Raw genomic sequence first — 16,297 nt, forward strand, 5'->3', positions numbered from 1 at the left:
CCAAGGAACACCAAAGTCATCCCACTCAAGGTCTTCAACCAAGCCAACAATTTCCCCCAAGTTGTAGCAAAAGCAGTATTTTCAGATACAATTTCCTGTGAGAGAAAATAATAATGTATTAATTAAGTTATTTAATTATTAAATGAGTATGCTTCAATCAAAGTTTGAAAATAGGAAAATAAAAAATCTTACCTCAATAGATAAGAGGTTTGAATCCAGTTCATCAACTTGAAGGTTTAGTTCCATAGAAGACAGAGAGTTTGAGACAAGCACACAGAACACCATTGCCAGCAAGAACAAATGTTTAAAATGGAGCCTGGGTTTGAAGCTTTTATAGAGAAAGACTGGTGGGTGTGGTTTCCTTTGGAAATTCCCTGGGCAAGCCTAGGCAAGCCTTCATTGGGAAATTTTTCAAAACCATAACATCCTGTAATTTTCTAGTGATTTCTTTGTGAGTCAGAGATGAACTGGAAATGATGTAAGAGTGGGCGGGGCTTAGCAAAAGTAGGCGGAGCTTAGGAAAAGTGGGCGTGGCTTAGAAAAATACCTTATGAAAAGTGGGCGGAGCTTAGCAAAAGTGGGCGGGGCTTAGGAAAAGTGGGCGTGGCTTAGAAAAAATACCTTATGAAAAGTGGGCGGAGCTTAGCAAAAGTGGGCGGGGCTTAGGAAAAGTGGGCGTGGCTTAGAAAAAATACCTTATGAAAAGTGGGCGGAGCTTAGCAAAAGTGGGCGGGGTTTAAAGAAAAGTGGGCGGGGCTTAACAAAAAATAACCTGTGGCTCAGGAGGTGGTCAAACAAGAGCATTAAGAGAAGTTTATCATTTCGTAATGGCACAAAAGGGGTATCTTAAAAAATATAAAGATTCAAATGTTTTGTTTGTCAATATTTTAGATGGGGATTATTGTGCAAAGAAAATTAAACTATTGAAGGAATTTGAGAATGAACAAATCTTTATAGGTTCAATGAGTGAGCTGTTCAACCCTCAGGTGTTCAATTCAATGAGGTTCAACCTCCAAGTTAAAAGGGGAGACAAATAAATATACCTTGGGATAAAAAGGGGGGTTTATTTTTAGGGAAAAAAAATATAAATCGCTGAAAATCCCCCATTCATTTACATGGGGAAAAGTGAGCCAGAATCAGTATTCTTACCCTACTGACGTGGTTGGTTCAAAATAAAGATAGAACAGAAAAACGGCTATCTCAAAGCGTCGCAGCCCGAATGAATCACATAAATTCCCTCTAGACAACGGGGTTGGGGCTAACTACACATGTACTTGGAGATATCTCACCTATGGGCCCTTCATGGTGTAATGCGAATTTCCACAGCCGTAACAATATATATATATATATATATATATATATATATATATATATATATATATATATATATGTATATGTATATATGTATATGTATATATATATATATATATATATATATATATATATATATATATATATATATGTATATATATATGTATATATATATATATATATATATATATATATATATATATATATATATATATATATACACACACACACACACACACACATACACACACACACACACACACACACACACACACACACACACACACACACGTGTTTTGTGTGGGTGCTGAGGGTTTTCTCACACTGGTCAGAACATCAGAAGGGGCCCACCCACGGATTGTATTGCATGTGACAGTTATACAAACTTGTGCAGTTCATGTTGTTTACTAAGTGAGATGACTCATCTCTTGCTGTAGGATATTGCATCATTATTTGACAATTACCACTTACAGTTAATCATAAGACTGTGGATGGACATGGAAATCATAAACAAGTTGCCCGAAGGATCATCTTGATGTCTCAAGTGTGTTCAATTGGATTTAAGTCTGGAGATCAATGCAGGGTACGCCATGTGAGTCGCCTGGTGTTGGGTTAGTGGTTAGGGTGTCTGGCTTAGGATCTTAGGGTCCTAAATTCGAGCCCCGTTGGCTGTAGAATTCACACCAGGTTGGGTTGACTCAGCCTGTCATCCTTCCGAGGCCAGCAAAATGAGTACCAGTGTACTGGAAGCGTAGCACAACATCTGCTCTACAGCCACGCTTCAAAGAAATGATAGCTACTCCAGCAGCCAAGCTGCCATACGCATGAACAGAGCAGTCCATGTGGGATATGCGATTCTTTTATGTAATATTGACATGTGCACAGTGTGAATGAGTTTTGTTATGAATACAGATGAAGTTGGGACCTTGTTGTTGATCCAGAGGGAGGATTACAGGCATAATGAGTACATCCTTGTGGCTGACACCTGTCATAGCACTGCTCAAGGAATTTTGATGGTTGATTGCTCTCATTCTGGAGAGATCATGTTGAAAAAGTTCCTTCTGCAAGGCTAATAAGATAATGATCTCTTAAGATAATGACAGCACTGGGTTATAACTCTTGGGCAATCTGAACTTGGTCTTTTTGTGAATTGTCTAGTCTGATGGTACATTTTCAGTATCCTAGAAATGACAGAGCAGTTTGAGTCATTCCTCCTTCTACTAGCCTGATCGTATGAGCCACCTAATTTCGATTTAAATGATGCCTACCTTTTCCTGAGCCGTCATGGTGGTCATTTTATAACGTCTGTTGTCACGGTTCATATGCAAACAGGTACATAGATTCTATATAAATTGAATTTCACAGATCACTTCGTTCAGGTGAAGATTATAACGTGTTTCTCGTCCACTTTCTTAATTCGGTGATCATTCCTCAACATTCATATTTTGCATACTCATGACGAATAATCTCTGAATTGTGAATCTATGGCTTATTTCACTGTTTAAAAGTTGTTTCATTTGTTGTGGTGAGTATACATATGTACCGGTATATAATGTAAGCACTCAAAGTTATTGCTATTTTTAATGGATAATATTTCCATGCCCGTATGTCCCAAGATACCATATTATTCTCTTCTCTCTTAACTATTTTGTGACTTATTGTTGATACCCAAATTTCTAATTTGATCACATAATAAACTAGAACGGCACTTGGTAGAGTGCATACCTCTGCCCCATAATGCCTGATCCACAAGAACATATCTGGCCCAATACATTTTTGAACTATAAGGGCACTTGGTGGAGTGCATACCTTCGCCACGTAATGCCTGATCCACGAGAACATATTGGGCCCAATACATTTTTGAAATATCATTCTATATATCGTTTTTGTCCCTATCTCTCAATGGTGAAGAACCACTTTCAACATTAAATAATTCTCGTCTCCAGATACAGATTCGGATCTTCACCAAAATCGATCTGCACCAAAAAAAATCCGTCCTTGCCACACAACCAACCTGTCAAACACGTTTCGTCCAAATCCGTCCACAACTTTTTGAGATATTGTGCTATATATTGGTTGAGCACTATCTCTCAATGGTAAAGAATCACTTTAACAATTCTAGTATCCAGATCCATAGCCAGATCTTCACCAACATCCAACAAATTTGTCCTTGTCACACACCCAACCTGCTCACCAAATATCATCCGAATCCATCCACACTTTTTGAGATGTCTTGCACACAAACAAACAAACAAAAAAATTTTTGAGCATAACACGTTACTTATGAAATACATGAAACAAATTTGACCTTAAATTAATTGGGGGTTGAATGCAACGAACAAATATGCAACTCTTCAAATATCAAGTCAATCGGATGAAAATTGACAATTTAAGAAATTTGGCCTGTGTTGACTTTTTAGCCAATGTTGACCTCAAAAATACCTGTTTGCTGAATTCAGTGATCTAATATTCAAATTCTGTTTAAATTTAAAGTCAATGGGATGATGATTGAGGATTTTAGAAATATCACCTAAGCTGTTGACCTTTGGCCTATGTTGACCTCAAAATTTTAGGTGGTTGAATTCAGTGACCTGATTTGCAAATCCTTTTCTCTGCCGGGTTTGTAAAATTATGACGAACTCTGCTGGGTGGTGAAGTATTGTGAAGATCAGTTTAAAATTGTGACCTGTAGGTGATTGACATACAAAGAAACAAACAAACAAGAAAAAGATGCCATGTAGAGTACGATACTTGGAAAATCCATGCTCCTTTCCAAAGGTTGCCATGCATAGATCACATTGTCCATTTCATAAAGAATAAAATTGACAATCTTAATCAAAGCTCAGGTCAATCGGATGAAAATTGATTATTTTTCAGATTGAAATTGATGATTTTAGAAGTTTGACCTTGAGTTGACCTTTTGACCTCAAAAATACTTGGTTTCCTAATTCAGTAATATAATATGCAATTGCTGTCTAATTTTCAATTCAATCGGATGAAAATTGATGATTTTTCAGATAAATATTGATGATTTTAGAAGTTTCACCTTCAGTTGACCTTTGACCTTTTGACCTCAAAAATAGTTCGCTTCCCAATTCAGTGACGCAATATGCAAACCTTTTTCAAATTTTAAGTCAATCAGATGAAGTGACGATTTTAGAAATTTGACCTCAAGATGACCTTTGACCTTTGACCTCAAATCAATATGTTTCTCAGTTGAGACTACCTCGAGAACTTGGTAAAGTTTCATGATGATCAGTTTAGAATTGTGACCTGTAGGTGATATACAGACAGACAGACAGACAGACAGACAATAACAAAATCAACTGACTAATATACTTGAAAATTCTTCGATTTTTCAAGAAACAAGGAGGATGTCATGAATAGCACAATACTTTTGAAATCGATAAAACAAATTTGACCATAAAAATAAATGGTGGTTGAATTCAATGACCAAATAGGCAAATCCTCTTCAAATTGTCAATTGGATGAAAATGGACACTTCAGAAATTTGGCCTATGTTGACCTCAAAAATAATAGGTGGTTGAATTCAGTGACCTGATATGCAAATCCTGTTGAAATCTCTAGTGAATCGGATGAAAATTGAGGATTTTAGAAATTCGAAAGAGTTGTTGACGTTTGACTATGTTGACTGTTTGACTTCAAAAACAATAGCCTTCTTACTTATGACGAACTCTTCCAGGTAGTGAAGTTTTGTGAAGATCAGTTTGAAATTGTAACCTGTAGGCGATTAAAATAAAATCAAACAAACAGAACAAAGAAGACGTCGTGCAGAGCAAAATACTTGCAAAATCCATAAAACAAATTTGACCAAAAATAATTGGTGGATGAATTTCAGTGACCTGATATGAAAATCCTCTTCAAATTTCAAGTGAATCAGATGAAAATTGACAATTTTAGAAATCCGGCTGATGTTGAGCTTTTGGTCAATGTTGACCTCAAAAATAATTGGCTAGTTGAATTCAGTGACCTGAAATATAAATCCTCTTCAAATTTCATGTCAATCAGATGAAAATTGAGGATTTTAGAAATCCGGCCGATGTGGACCTCAAAAATAATTATTAGTGGTTGAATTCAATGTCCTGAAAGTCAATCGGATGAAAATTGAGGATTTTAGAAACACCACCTTAGTTGTTGACCTTGGGCCTATGTTGACCGTTTGGACTGTGCTGACCTCAAAAATAATTGGCCACTTGAATTCAGTGACCTGAAATATAAATCCTCTTCAAATTTTAAGTCAATCAGACGAAAATTGAGGATTTTGGAAATCTCCCCTAAGTTGTTGACCTTTTGACCTTGAGACCCCAAAAACAATTAGCTTCTTGTTTGTGACAAACTCTACCATGTGGTAAAGTTTTGTGAAGATCGGTTCAAAATTGAGACCTGTAGGAGACAAACAGACAAACAGACAGACAGACAGACAGACAGAATATCAAAATCGACCAACCAACATGCTTGAAAAATCTTCAATTTTGCATGTAATAATGCACACAACCAGCCAATATACTTGAAAAAATCTTCGATTTCTGCAAATAACAGACAGACAGACAGGGGTTTAAACATAACTAACCTCCGTCTACCTTTGGTGGGTGAAGGTAATAAATGAAGCAACATGAATAAATATATTTGATATCATGAAAAATTGTGATCTCAAGTTGGGGTGTGAGAAAGCTTGGTATTGATTAATGTGGACTCAGACTTTTGTACCTCACTATATGTACCTTTATCTCCCATCTTTCTCACTCTCCCGTTTTTTCCTGCATTTTCTGTTCAACTCTACATGGTTAAGACCTTATTTCTTCTCTGTCCCAATTTCTCATTGATTTATTATTTTATCGTGTTCCCATCCTTGTTAAAATTTAAACCATTATTCCTCCCTCATTATTGTGTTTTTTGCGACTTGACCGCGACTCCAGCGTTAAGAGATTTTAGTTTGGGAATATAAGCGTGCAAAAATATTGGCATGAAAATTAATTTAACAACTGTGATTTTCCCAAGCTCACTGCTTGGCACTGGTGCATCACATCTTTTTTTTTACCGCAGCGCATAACATCTCCTCTCTCCCTCTCAAAGCTCATTCTGCGGAGGGCTACCTCTGACTGGTCATGGTTCTCTCCTTAAAGAGACTGAGTGTGTGTGTGTGTGTGTGTGTGTGTGTGTGTGTGTGTGTGTGTGTGTGTGTGTGTGTGTGTGTGTGTGTGTGTGTGTGTGTGTGTGTGTGTGTGTGTGTGTGTGTGTGTGTGTGTGTGTGTGTGTGTGTGTGTGTATACAGGGTGTCCCAAAAGTCTGGATCCAGAGGCAAAAATTTATTTAGAAGTTTTATTACAGTAAATGCTCAAATTGACGGCCTTGGACTTCACGACACTTGTCTATACGCTAAATACAAGAATGTTGAACATTTCTGAACCTAAAACGTTTAAACACTTTAACAGTGGCATGTGTTATTAGATGCTTATCAGGATGCTTTCTATTCAATTCAACAGCAACTCCTCTATGTGAAGAATCCTGTCTTGCATACATGAGAATGAGTTCAATTCTATCTTCTATTGTTAGTTTCGAAGCCATCTTGGATCTGAAAGAAAAAGAAAAAGATCTAATTGTATATTAGTAAAAATGCCTATGGATCCAGACTTTTGGGACCCCCTGCATATACATACATATATATATATATATATATATATATATATATATATATATATATATATATTCCTGAGAAGAAAATGGTGGTAAAGCATTTCCCATTATGTTCTACCATAATTGTGATTCCATTGAATAATTGGAATGCTTCCTTCCACTTTCTCCACCTTTTCAATACATTTGAGCCTTCCTCTCATTTGTAGGTTGTTCAAAATGTTCTTTGAGTGAGATACTCACAATAGTCCAAAACATACCAAAACGTATAAGGTTTACCGATTAATATCAATTGAATTTATATATTTTCTAACTCATTGTATACAATGTACTTATAAATGCATTACTTTTTAGAGTGTTAAAAATGTATTCCCTACCTTTGCCTCGTTCCTGTGTTCAGTGTCAACTGATGTGGATTTTTAAACCCACCTTGTTGTGATTGTTGTCCTCCTGAAGGATTCTAACTGGCCGATTGTGGAATCCTATTTGACTTCAGACAGAGTTTAACGTTTGTCCGATTTGATTATAAAATCCTTCAAAAACCCTATCGACACTGATAAAACTGATGTCCACACAAGTCCTTCCTTGTGAAACAATTTATTTCCTAATTATGCACCATACACTTCTCACACTTGTACAATGAACTTAAGAATCCCCATTTGATTGCAATATTATTTGGTTCTATTGCATTTATTCTTACTTTAGTTAACAGTTAGACCAACTCGATTCAATTCACTTCTACATTGCATCAGAGAGTTTTATTCTAACTTGGTACTTGGTCAGTTCCAAGGAGTACAAGCCACTGAGAAACTATACTTCCTCACGTGCTTGTACTGAGAACAATGTACCTTTCAAAATATTTTATACTTCCATGAGAGAGAGGTTGGGGGATATTCACCCAGACTGTAGACGTGTCTTTTAGACAAAAAGCCACTTCGTACATTTTCTAAGCAAAGGTTCATTTATCAGCTCGGTCACTCTGCTCCAGAACAACACATTTCTTATCATTTAGGGCAAAAGTCTTTTGGCCAGAAATGACAGCAAATTCTATTTGCAGCATAAAAGTTACATTTCTGAAACTCCATTTGTTTCAATTTAAAATACATTAATATAAATTTTTCCCCCACACAGCCTTAAGACAGACTCGACATGTGAATATGCATTTTGGTGTCTGCTTTCTATAGCTGGTTCAAATTAGTCTTTGCCTGAGCTAACACACTTGATTGGTTGAATCAGGACTTGTAGTTGTATCACGTGCACATATGGGCTGGGAGTCAATTATGAGTTCATCCCACAAATAGCATCATTTCTAGGCGGCGCATCTTTCCGCAGATGCTGTGCCCCCTTTAGGTAAAGGGAAGAACTTGGATTTTTGGAGGTGAAGAGAATGGGTTTCCAATCGACTCGATTGTGCCATTTGAGCTCACTTTATTCAGAGCTCTTCCCTTGGGTTGTTGCAAACTGCTCCCTGGAGGTGCATGACCATATTACTGTTGGTATATTTAATTTACACTACATCGTCCTGTTTTCTTCTTTAACTTGTTTTGGATGAAACATCGGTCCTGTGAGATAACTGCCTTTGAGTTACTTCTCTGCCCTCCTGTTGCTCCGTATTCCACTTCGTAGTTTATTTCCATCCTTTACCAACTATTGTCTTTGTACTGTTCTTCTCATCCGAACTGATTATAGCTCCAGAGAGAGACTGACTCATCATGCTGCTGCCTGCTTCTCTTCTCAGAGGAAACGCAACTCCTGTCCTGCCAGGCAAGTAGAGCAGGGAATTGCCACTTAGTTATACTAACTTGGAATAAAAACCTGCATATGGTGCAAAGGAGTTTGACCAAGGTGGAAATACATTTGTTCATATATTTGATCAAAAACCAACAAATTTTATTTTCTCTGCTTTGTTAAACCAATATTCGAGAGCTTTCAAACTCTCATGTTTAGTTCTTTGACATCCTATCATATTTTCTGATTGTGACACTGTTTCTTCTATAATTTGGTTCTCTTCTCGGAGAAACTCTGTTGAGTTTCTGACTTTTGTCTGGTATCAAGGACAGTTCACTTGCATATTTTTTTATGATGACTATGTCTGAAATCACAACAGTTACAATAATGTTTTGAGCTTGGATTGAGAAATTCAAAAACTGTATTACAACTGCCATTACTACATGCACATGGACAAGATAAGTCATGCCTCATTGTTTGATTGAAACCCTGATATCTGCTTTAAAGCATTATTATGAACCTTTCTTGTTGTTTTGTCTTTTCCAGGTCGTTGGGGATAAAATTTTGGAGGAAGACATTAGTTTCCCGGTAAGCCAACCAATAAAGTCTGACAGAATATCTCACGGTAGCATACTTGCCTTTCTTTGTGTTGTCTAGTGTTGGTTTGATTAGCTTCACAACTGTAATCCTGGCGTTTCAAAGGCATGACAATGCATCGATGGATACAGGGATGGGGTATCTTTCAGAAAGGGTTTTAAGCTGGCTGTCCATCTGTTTTATTTGCTTGTGAAGAGTAAGGCTCATACACTTTCTTTTGAAACAAGTATGCTGACACCCTGGCAAAATTATAGCGAACGAAGTGAGCTTCATACTTCACATGTGCACATGAGAGAATAGGAAACAACAACAACAACAACACAATACCTTGGCAATTTGGAATCCGTGTCATTGGCTATGACCCTTTTGCTTCCGGTTTTTTTTTTTTGCTTCCGGTTTTTTTTTTTGTTTCCGGTTTTTTTTTTTGCTTCTGGTTTTTGTCATGGGGAATGATGCATACCGGGAGATAAAGGCATTTGGGAGACATGAAAGACCCAAATATCAGACATGGTGTATATTTCCTCCACTGATTTTAATAAAGATATCTCCCGCATCATCAAAAAATAATTTTTAATCGTGATTTACATTATTTGATCGCTGATCCCGAATCCAGGCCGAAGTAACCAGAAATTGCGTATACAGTTATGAACAAGTTATAGGTAAAGTCAGAAGTGAATGCAAGAAGAATTCTACATTCACTTCTAGTGTTTATTTTTTTGAGATGAGATCCTGTTCTCGGCGGTGTAGTTGTCAAGGTAATGCTGGGGTAATATTATTTTTTGGATGAGATCCTGTTCTAGGCGGTTTAGTTGTCATTGTGAAGGTAATGTTGAGGATTTTTTTTTTCCAGATGAGATCCTGTTCTAGGCGGTGTAGTTGTGAAGGTAATGTTGAGGCAATATTAATTTTTTTGGATGAGATCCTGTTTTAGGTGGTGTAGTTGTTGTTGTGAAGGTAATGTTGAGGAATTTTTTTTCAGATGAGATCCTGTTCTACGCGGTGTAGTTGTGAAGGTAATGTTGAGGTAATATTAATTTTTTTAGATGAGATCCTGTTCTGGCCGGTGTAGTTGTTGTTGTGAAGGTAATGTTGAGGATTTTTTTTTTCAGATGAGATCCTGTTCTAGGCGGTGTAGTTGTTGTTGTGAAGGTAATGTTGAGGAATTTTTTTTTCAGAGGAGATCCTGTTCTAGGCGGTGTAGTTGTGAAGGTAATGTTGAGGTAATATTAACTTTTTTAGATGAGATCCTGTTCTAGGCAGTGTAGTTGTTGTGAAGGTAATGTTGAGGATTTTTTTTTTTCATATGAGATCCTCTTCTCGGTGGTGTTGTTGTGAAGGTAATGTTGAGGTAATATTAATTTTTTTAGATGAGATCCTTTTTTTGGTGGTGTAGTTGTTGTTGTGAAGGTAATGTTGAGGTATAATGTTGAGGTAATATTAATTTTTTTAGATGACATCCTGTTTTCGGCAGTGTCGATGTCGTTGTGAAGGTAATGTTGAGGTAATATTAATTTTTTTAGATGAGATTCCATTCTGGGCGGTGTAGTTGTTGTTGTGAAGGTAATGTTGAGGATTTTTTTTTTCAGATGAGATCCTGTTCTAGGCGGTGTAGTTGTTGTTGTGAAGGTAATGTTGAGGATTTTTTTTTTTCAGATGAGATCCTGTTCTGGGTGGTGTAGTTGTGAAGGTAATGTTGAGGTTATATTAATTTTTTTAGATGAGATCCTGTTCTAGACGGTGTTGTTGTCGTTGTGAAGGTAATGTTGAGGATTTTTTTTTTCATATGAGATCCTGTTCTAGGTGGTTAGTTGTGAAGGTAATGTTGAGGTAATATTAATTTTTTTAGATGAGATCCTTTTCTTGGTGGTGTAGTTGTTGTGAAGGTAATGTTGAGGTAATATTAATTTTTTTAGATGACATCCTGTTCGAGGCGGTGTACTTCTTGTTGTGAAGGTAATGTTGAGGTAATATTAATTTTTTTAGATGATATCCTTTTTTCGGCAGTGTCGATGTCGTTGTGAAGGTAATATTGAGGTAATATTAATTTTTTTTTCAGATGAGATCCTGTTCTGGGTGGTGTAGTTGTGAAGGTAATGTTGAGGTAATATTAATTTTTTTACATGAGATCCTGTTCTGGGCGGTGTAGTTGTTGTTGTGAAGGTAATGTTGAGGTAATATTAATTTTTTTAGATTAGATCCTGTTCTAGATGGTGTTGTTGTCGTTGTGAAGGTAATGTTGAGGATTTTTTTTTTTCAGATGAGATCCTGTTCTAGGTGGTTAGTTGTGAAGGTAATGTTGAGGTAATATTAATTTTTTTGGATGAGATCCTTTTCTTGGTGGTGTAGTTGTTGTGAAGGTAATGTTGAGGTAATATTAATTTTTTTAGATGACATCCTGTTCGAGGCGGTGTACTTGTTGTTGTGAAGGTAATGTTGAGGTAATATTAAATTTTTTTAGATGATATCCTTTTTACGGCAGTGTCGATGTCGTTGTGAAGGTAATGTTGAGGTAATATTAATTTTTTTAGATGAGATCCTGTTCTGGGCGGTGCAGTTGTTGTTGTGAAGGTAATGCTGAGGATTTTTTTTTCAGATGAGATCCTGTTCTGGGTGGTGTAGTTGTGAAGGTAATGTTGAGGTTATATTAATTTTTTTAGATGAGAGCCTGTTGTAGGCGGTGTAGTTGTTGTTGTGAAGGTAATGTTGAGGTATTATTATTATCATAAAGATATCTCCCGCATCATCAAAAAATAATTTTAAATCGTGATTTACATTATTTGATCGCTGATCCCGAATCCAAGGCCGAAGTAACCAGAAATTGCAGCATCGAATGCAAGAAGAATTCTACGTTCACTTCTAGGCTTTGCCTATTCCATATTACATTTATACCCTGGTGGAGGGCTGCTTCGTTATCACCTTGTGATGGAGTAGTGACCATTGCAGCATCAACTCTTTGGTACGAAAACATTCGCGAACCCGTCAAAAGCATCCTGATGCTCCCATAAATGTACGGAGCAATAAGGAGTCCACAATCATATATGTGTTCTGTTGCAGCATCGTGGCTCTGTTCTCAATATTTTCCAAGTTACCACCTAATATGCCATTCCAAACATGAGCCATGGACATTTAACTGCACTGAATGATGGTATTGATTGAAAATGTAAATGAATAACATTTATGTGAGCTCTTTCCCTACTCTAATATGTTGCACTGTTTTTGTTTTTTGGTTGAGTGTCTGAAAGAAGTGTTCAGAGCAGCTTGTCTGAATCCATGTTTCCTCGGTTTGTGAGAAAGCTAGGTTCAGGACTCATGGAGAAGCTTGTGGAAGAGAAAACAAGTGCATTCCTGGTGGATACAGACAATGTAAGATCTCCCAAACACACCTAATGAATGATTATAAATACCCTCACTATAAAATTACTGCCACATATTTTGTATTGTTATCTTTATTTATCTTTGGATATATGAAAGAAAATTGGAAAATATTACTATTTTTAAACATCATTATTGATATTCTTTTTCAATTGGAAAATATTACGATACCAAACCAATTCAATTTCCAATTTAAATACCATTAAATTGGAGATTGAATTCGTTTGGTCATGTGATGAGGAGGGTGAAAGAGTATGTAGTGAGGTGAGTGATGGAGATGGGATTGCCAGGAAGAAGGAAAAGAGGAAGGCTGAAAAGCAGATGGAAGAATGCGGTGGTGAGAGATTTAGAAGTTGTGGGATTGGTAGAATAATTGGTGATTGATGGGAATTGATGGAGAAGGGTGATCAACCAGCTTTGTGGTGACCCATGTAAAAATGGAATAAGGAAGAAGAAGAAGAAGAAGAAGAAGAAGAAGAAGAAGAAGAAGAATTAAAAAATAATTGTAGATGTACGGAAGACTCATTAAGATATGTAATCAATAGGTGTAGAGAAAGAGAAAAGTGTAAGACGGTGGCTAAACATATATACACGAGACCAAAGCTTATTGATAAAGGTTAATTGGACTCAGAAGGTGGAGAAAGGAAACCTGTAATCTAGAAACAGTCACGTTTTAACTAATTGGGAAAGAGAAAGATCCAGATTTTAATCTTTTGAGATGAGCATTTATCACAAAGTATTCATTGAAATCTAGTGGGTTGGCCCTTTTGTTGGAGTTTCATCTGAGCAAATAGATTGAGATGCTGTGACTCAGAATCGAATCGAATGTCATATCTGGATTATTACCTCTGCCACCGAAGGTGAAGGAGGTCATGTTTTCACCCCTTCCTGTCTGTTTGTCTGTTTGTTTACAGGATATCTCAAAAAGTTGGGGACGGATCCGGTTGAAATTTTGTGGACAGGTTGAGTGTTTGACAATGACAAACTGATTGGATTTTGGTGAAGATCCAGATCCGGATCCAAATCCGACTACCAGAATTTTTTAAGTGATTCTTCACCATTGAGAGATAGGGCTAAAAATGATATATAGCATGATATCTCAAAAAGTTGTTGATAGATTCAGACGAAACTTGGTGGACATGTTGGGTATGTTGCAAGGATAAAATGTTTTGATTTTGGTGAAGATCCGAATCTGGATACGAGAATTATTTATTTTCTTATGTGATTTTTCACCATTGAGAGATCGGGCGAAAATGATATCGAGCACGATTTCTCAAAGAGTTGTGGACGGATTTGGATGAATCTTTGTGGACTTGTTGGGTGTGTCACAAGGACAACTTTATTCGATTTTGGTGTCGATCCGAATCTGAATCTGGATACGAGAATTATTTGATTTTTAAAGTGATTCTTCACCATTGGTAGTGCCAAAAACGATTTAGTACTGTTTAGCATGATATTTCAAACATGTAGTGGGCCAGCTATATTGTCATGGATCAGGCATTGCGTGGTGGAGGTATGTACTCTACCAAGTGCCCTTATTGGTTCACGATTCAGTAAGTGACCACTGTATTTGTGATGAGTGTGTGTCTGTCTGTCTGTCTGTTGGGTCATCAATCCAATCTACCCTTATTATCAGTATTTCCGTCGATATGTTTGTCTGTCTGTCTGTCTGTCTGTCTGTCTGTCTGTATGTATGTCTGTTCGGTCCAGTGCTCCGTTAATACAATGGCGATTTCGATGAAACTTGGTTGGTAGGTTCATACCATGACCTAGTTGTGTGTAAATGAGAACCGTTGCTATGGACACCACTGTTGCCTAGCAACGGGACTTTGAAATTTTTGAAAAATCATAAAAAATTAATTTTTTCGAAAATCAAAAATCGGGCCATGAGTGATTGTGAGCAGTACATTCAGCCATATTGTCAAAATTTCCAGCCGAATCATATGAAAACTGTCAGAGAAGATAGACTTTGAATGAACCCTGGTCGAAAAAAAAAAAAAAAACGAAGTTCATTATATCTCAGAGACTATGAGTCAGATATACATGAAACTGGTATGGTAGGTTCATGGTATGTCCTAGTTATGTGTGAGAAAGAACCGTTGCTATAGACGCTTTTGTTGGCTATTAACGGCTGAAAAACAACTAAATTCGACTTGATCGCCTACCCATGTCCGCCTACCGGCTTGTCTGTCTGTCTGCCTGTCCAGAACATAGCTCCGTGGGTTTTGATCTGATCCTGATAAAATTTGGGTGGGAGGTTTATATCATGATCTAGTTGTGTTTTCCTGAAAATGGGCGTGGTGCGCCCATTATGGGTGGAGCCACACCCAAAAAACATGTGTTTTTAGGGGGTAGCCGGTTTCAAGTTGCATCTTCTCCGAGGGTGTTTGTCGAATCTGGCAGTGGTTTCTGTATTTGGTTAGCCCAATGGCACCTGCATAGCCCCACGGAGCTCGATTTTTCATTTTCGTCCCAAGGTCAAGGTCACAAGTTCACGAACTTAGAAAATGTCAAAAAAATCAATAAATAGGGCATCGAGCTCCTCGGCTTTTCAACTGTTTCGAATGAAAGTTGGTATGCAAGTAGTGCTCTTCGAGTACTACAACTTTCATCATTTACGTTTTTCCCGATTCCCGCCAGTTTGCCCGTGGCATCCCCTCGAAGGTCAAAAAATATAAAAGGTGAACCGTGTACATTGATCGTGAACCATCGCCGTCTCCAAACTTGTATAGTTTATATATTGTCGCATTATTCCTATAGCAGCAGAATTATATCTGTCGATGCAAGTCTGTCAACTTTCGACAACTCCTTTATATAATTTCTGCTTTTTCTTTCAACCTCCAAGTTCATCTCTTTTCATTGGAAAAAAAAAGTAGATCTATTCCAAGCACAGCTCCCCTTATTCCCCACTGACGATTTGAAAACGTTTAATGCCCATTATTCCATCCATATTGTGGTTTATCTATTCAAGTGTCCTTCATGTAATAGGTGAACAAGCTCTTCCACAAGCATCAGGCACTCTTTAAAGTATGTTTATGGCTAATTACATGACCACCGATTCTAAATTATTGCAAGTTATATAATATGTAAATATAATAAGCTCTCTTGTGATAAACTTATCCATTAGCAAGTTCAAGTTTCCTGCATTTCCCTGTACATTTTACCTGATACTCATTTGTGTTAAGCTTTGACACTTCTGCTGGTTCTCGGTGTAAAATTTGTCACACATTCCTATGAAATATTTCTTTGGCCAGAACGTGGCAGAGGAAGTTGCACTAAAAAGGATACTTTGGCTTTTGTAAGGGGTTGTCACATTTCTCTGATCGAATCAAGTTTCTGTCATTTAAATTTTGCTTGCAACACTGACTTCATTTATCTTAAAGTTGTTTGTTTGTTATTCTTATGGAGAGCAAAGCATATGAAATTATATTAATGGCTGTGGCAGGATGTGCAGCAGATGCTGAGCAGTCAACTGGATTTTCCAGTGCATTCCATGCTGTGCGTGCCGGTGCTGAGCCGGGCAACCGGGCAGGTGGTCGCCCTCGCTTGCGCCTTCAACAAGCTGCATGGACAAAGGTGGGGCACGACCTGGGCGAACCAGATGACCCTGAAATTGACTTCATCCTCCGATCCTTTT

The 16,297-nt window shown here is 37.3% G+C and overlaps 1 protein-coding gene across 5 annotated transcripts in view; it reads left to right on the plus strand.

The window, feature by feature from the left end:
* The window catches only part of PDE2A (phosphodiesterase 2A), a 314,549-nt gene that overhangs the window by 177,410 nt on the left and 120,842 nt on the right, over window positions 1–16,297 (plus strand). For all 5 annotated transcript variants that reach the window (XM_085898655.1, XM_085898657.1, XM_085898656.1 and 2 more), the window contains 4 exons: window positions 8,653–8,727; window positions 9,238–9,279; window positions 12,583–12,651; window positions 16,106–16,236. In XM_085898655.1, coding sequence (XP_085754781.1) covers window positions 8,653–8,727; window positions 9,238–9,279; window positions 12,583–12,651; window positions 16,106–16,236 — 317 coding nt within the window. The remainder of the gene's footprint in view (window positions 1–8,652; window positions 8,728–9,237; window positions 9,280–12,582; window positions 12,652–16,105; window positions 16,237–16,297) is intronic.

This window comes from Eptatretus burgeri, chromosome 10 (assembly GCF_056783735.1).
Source record: "Eptatretus burgeri isolate ZD-2024b chromosome 10, Ebu_testis_v1, whole genome shotgun sequence".
NCBI lineage: Eukaryota > Metazoa > Chordata > Myxini > Myxiniformes > Myxinidae > Eptatretus > Eptatretus burgeri.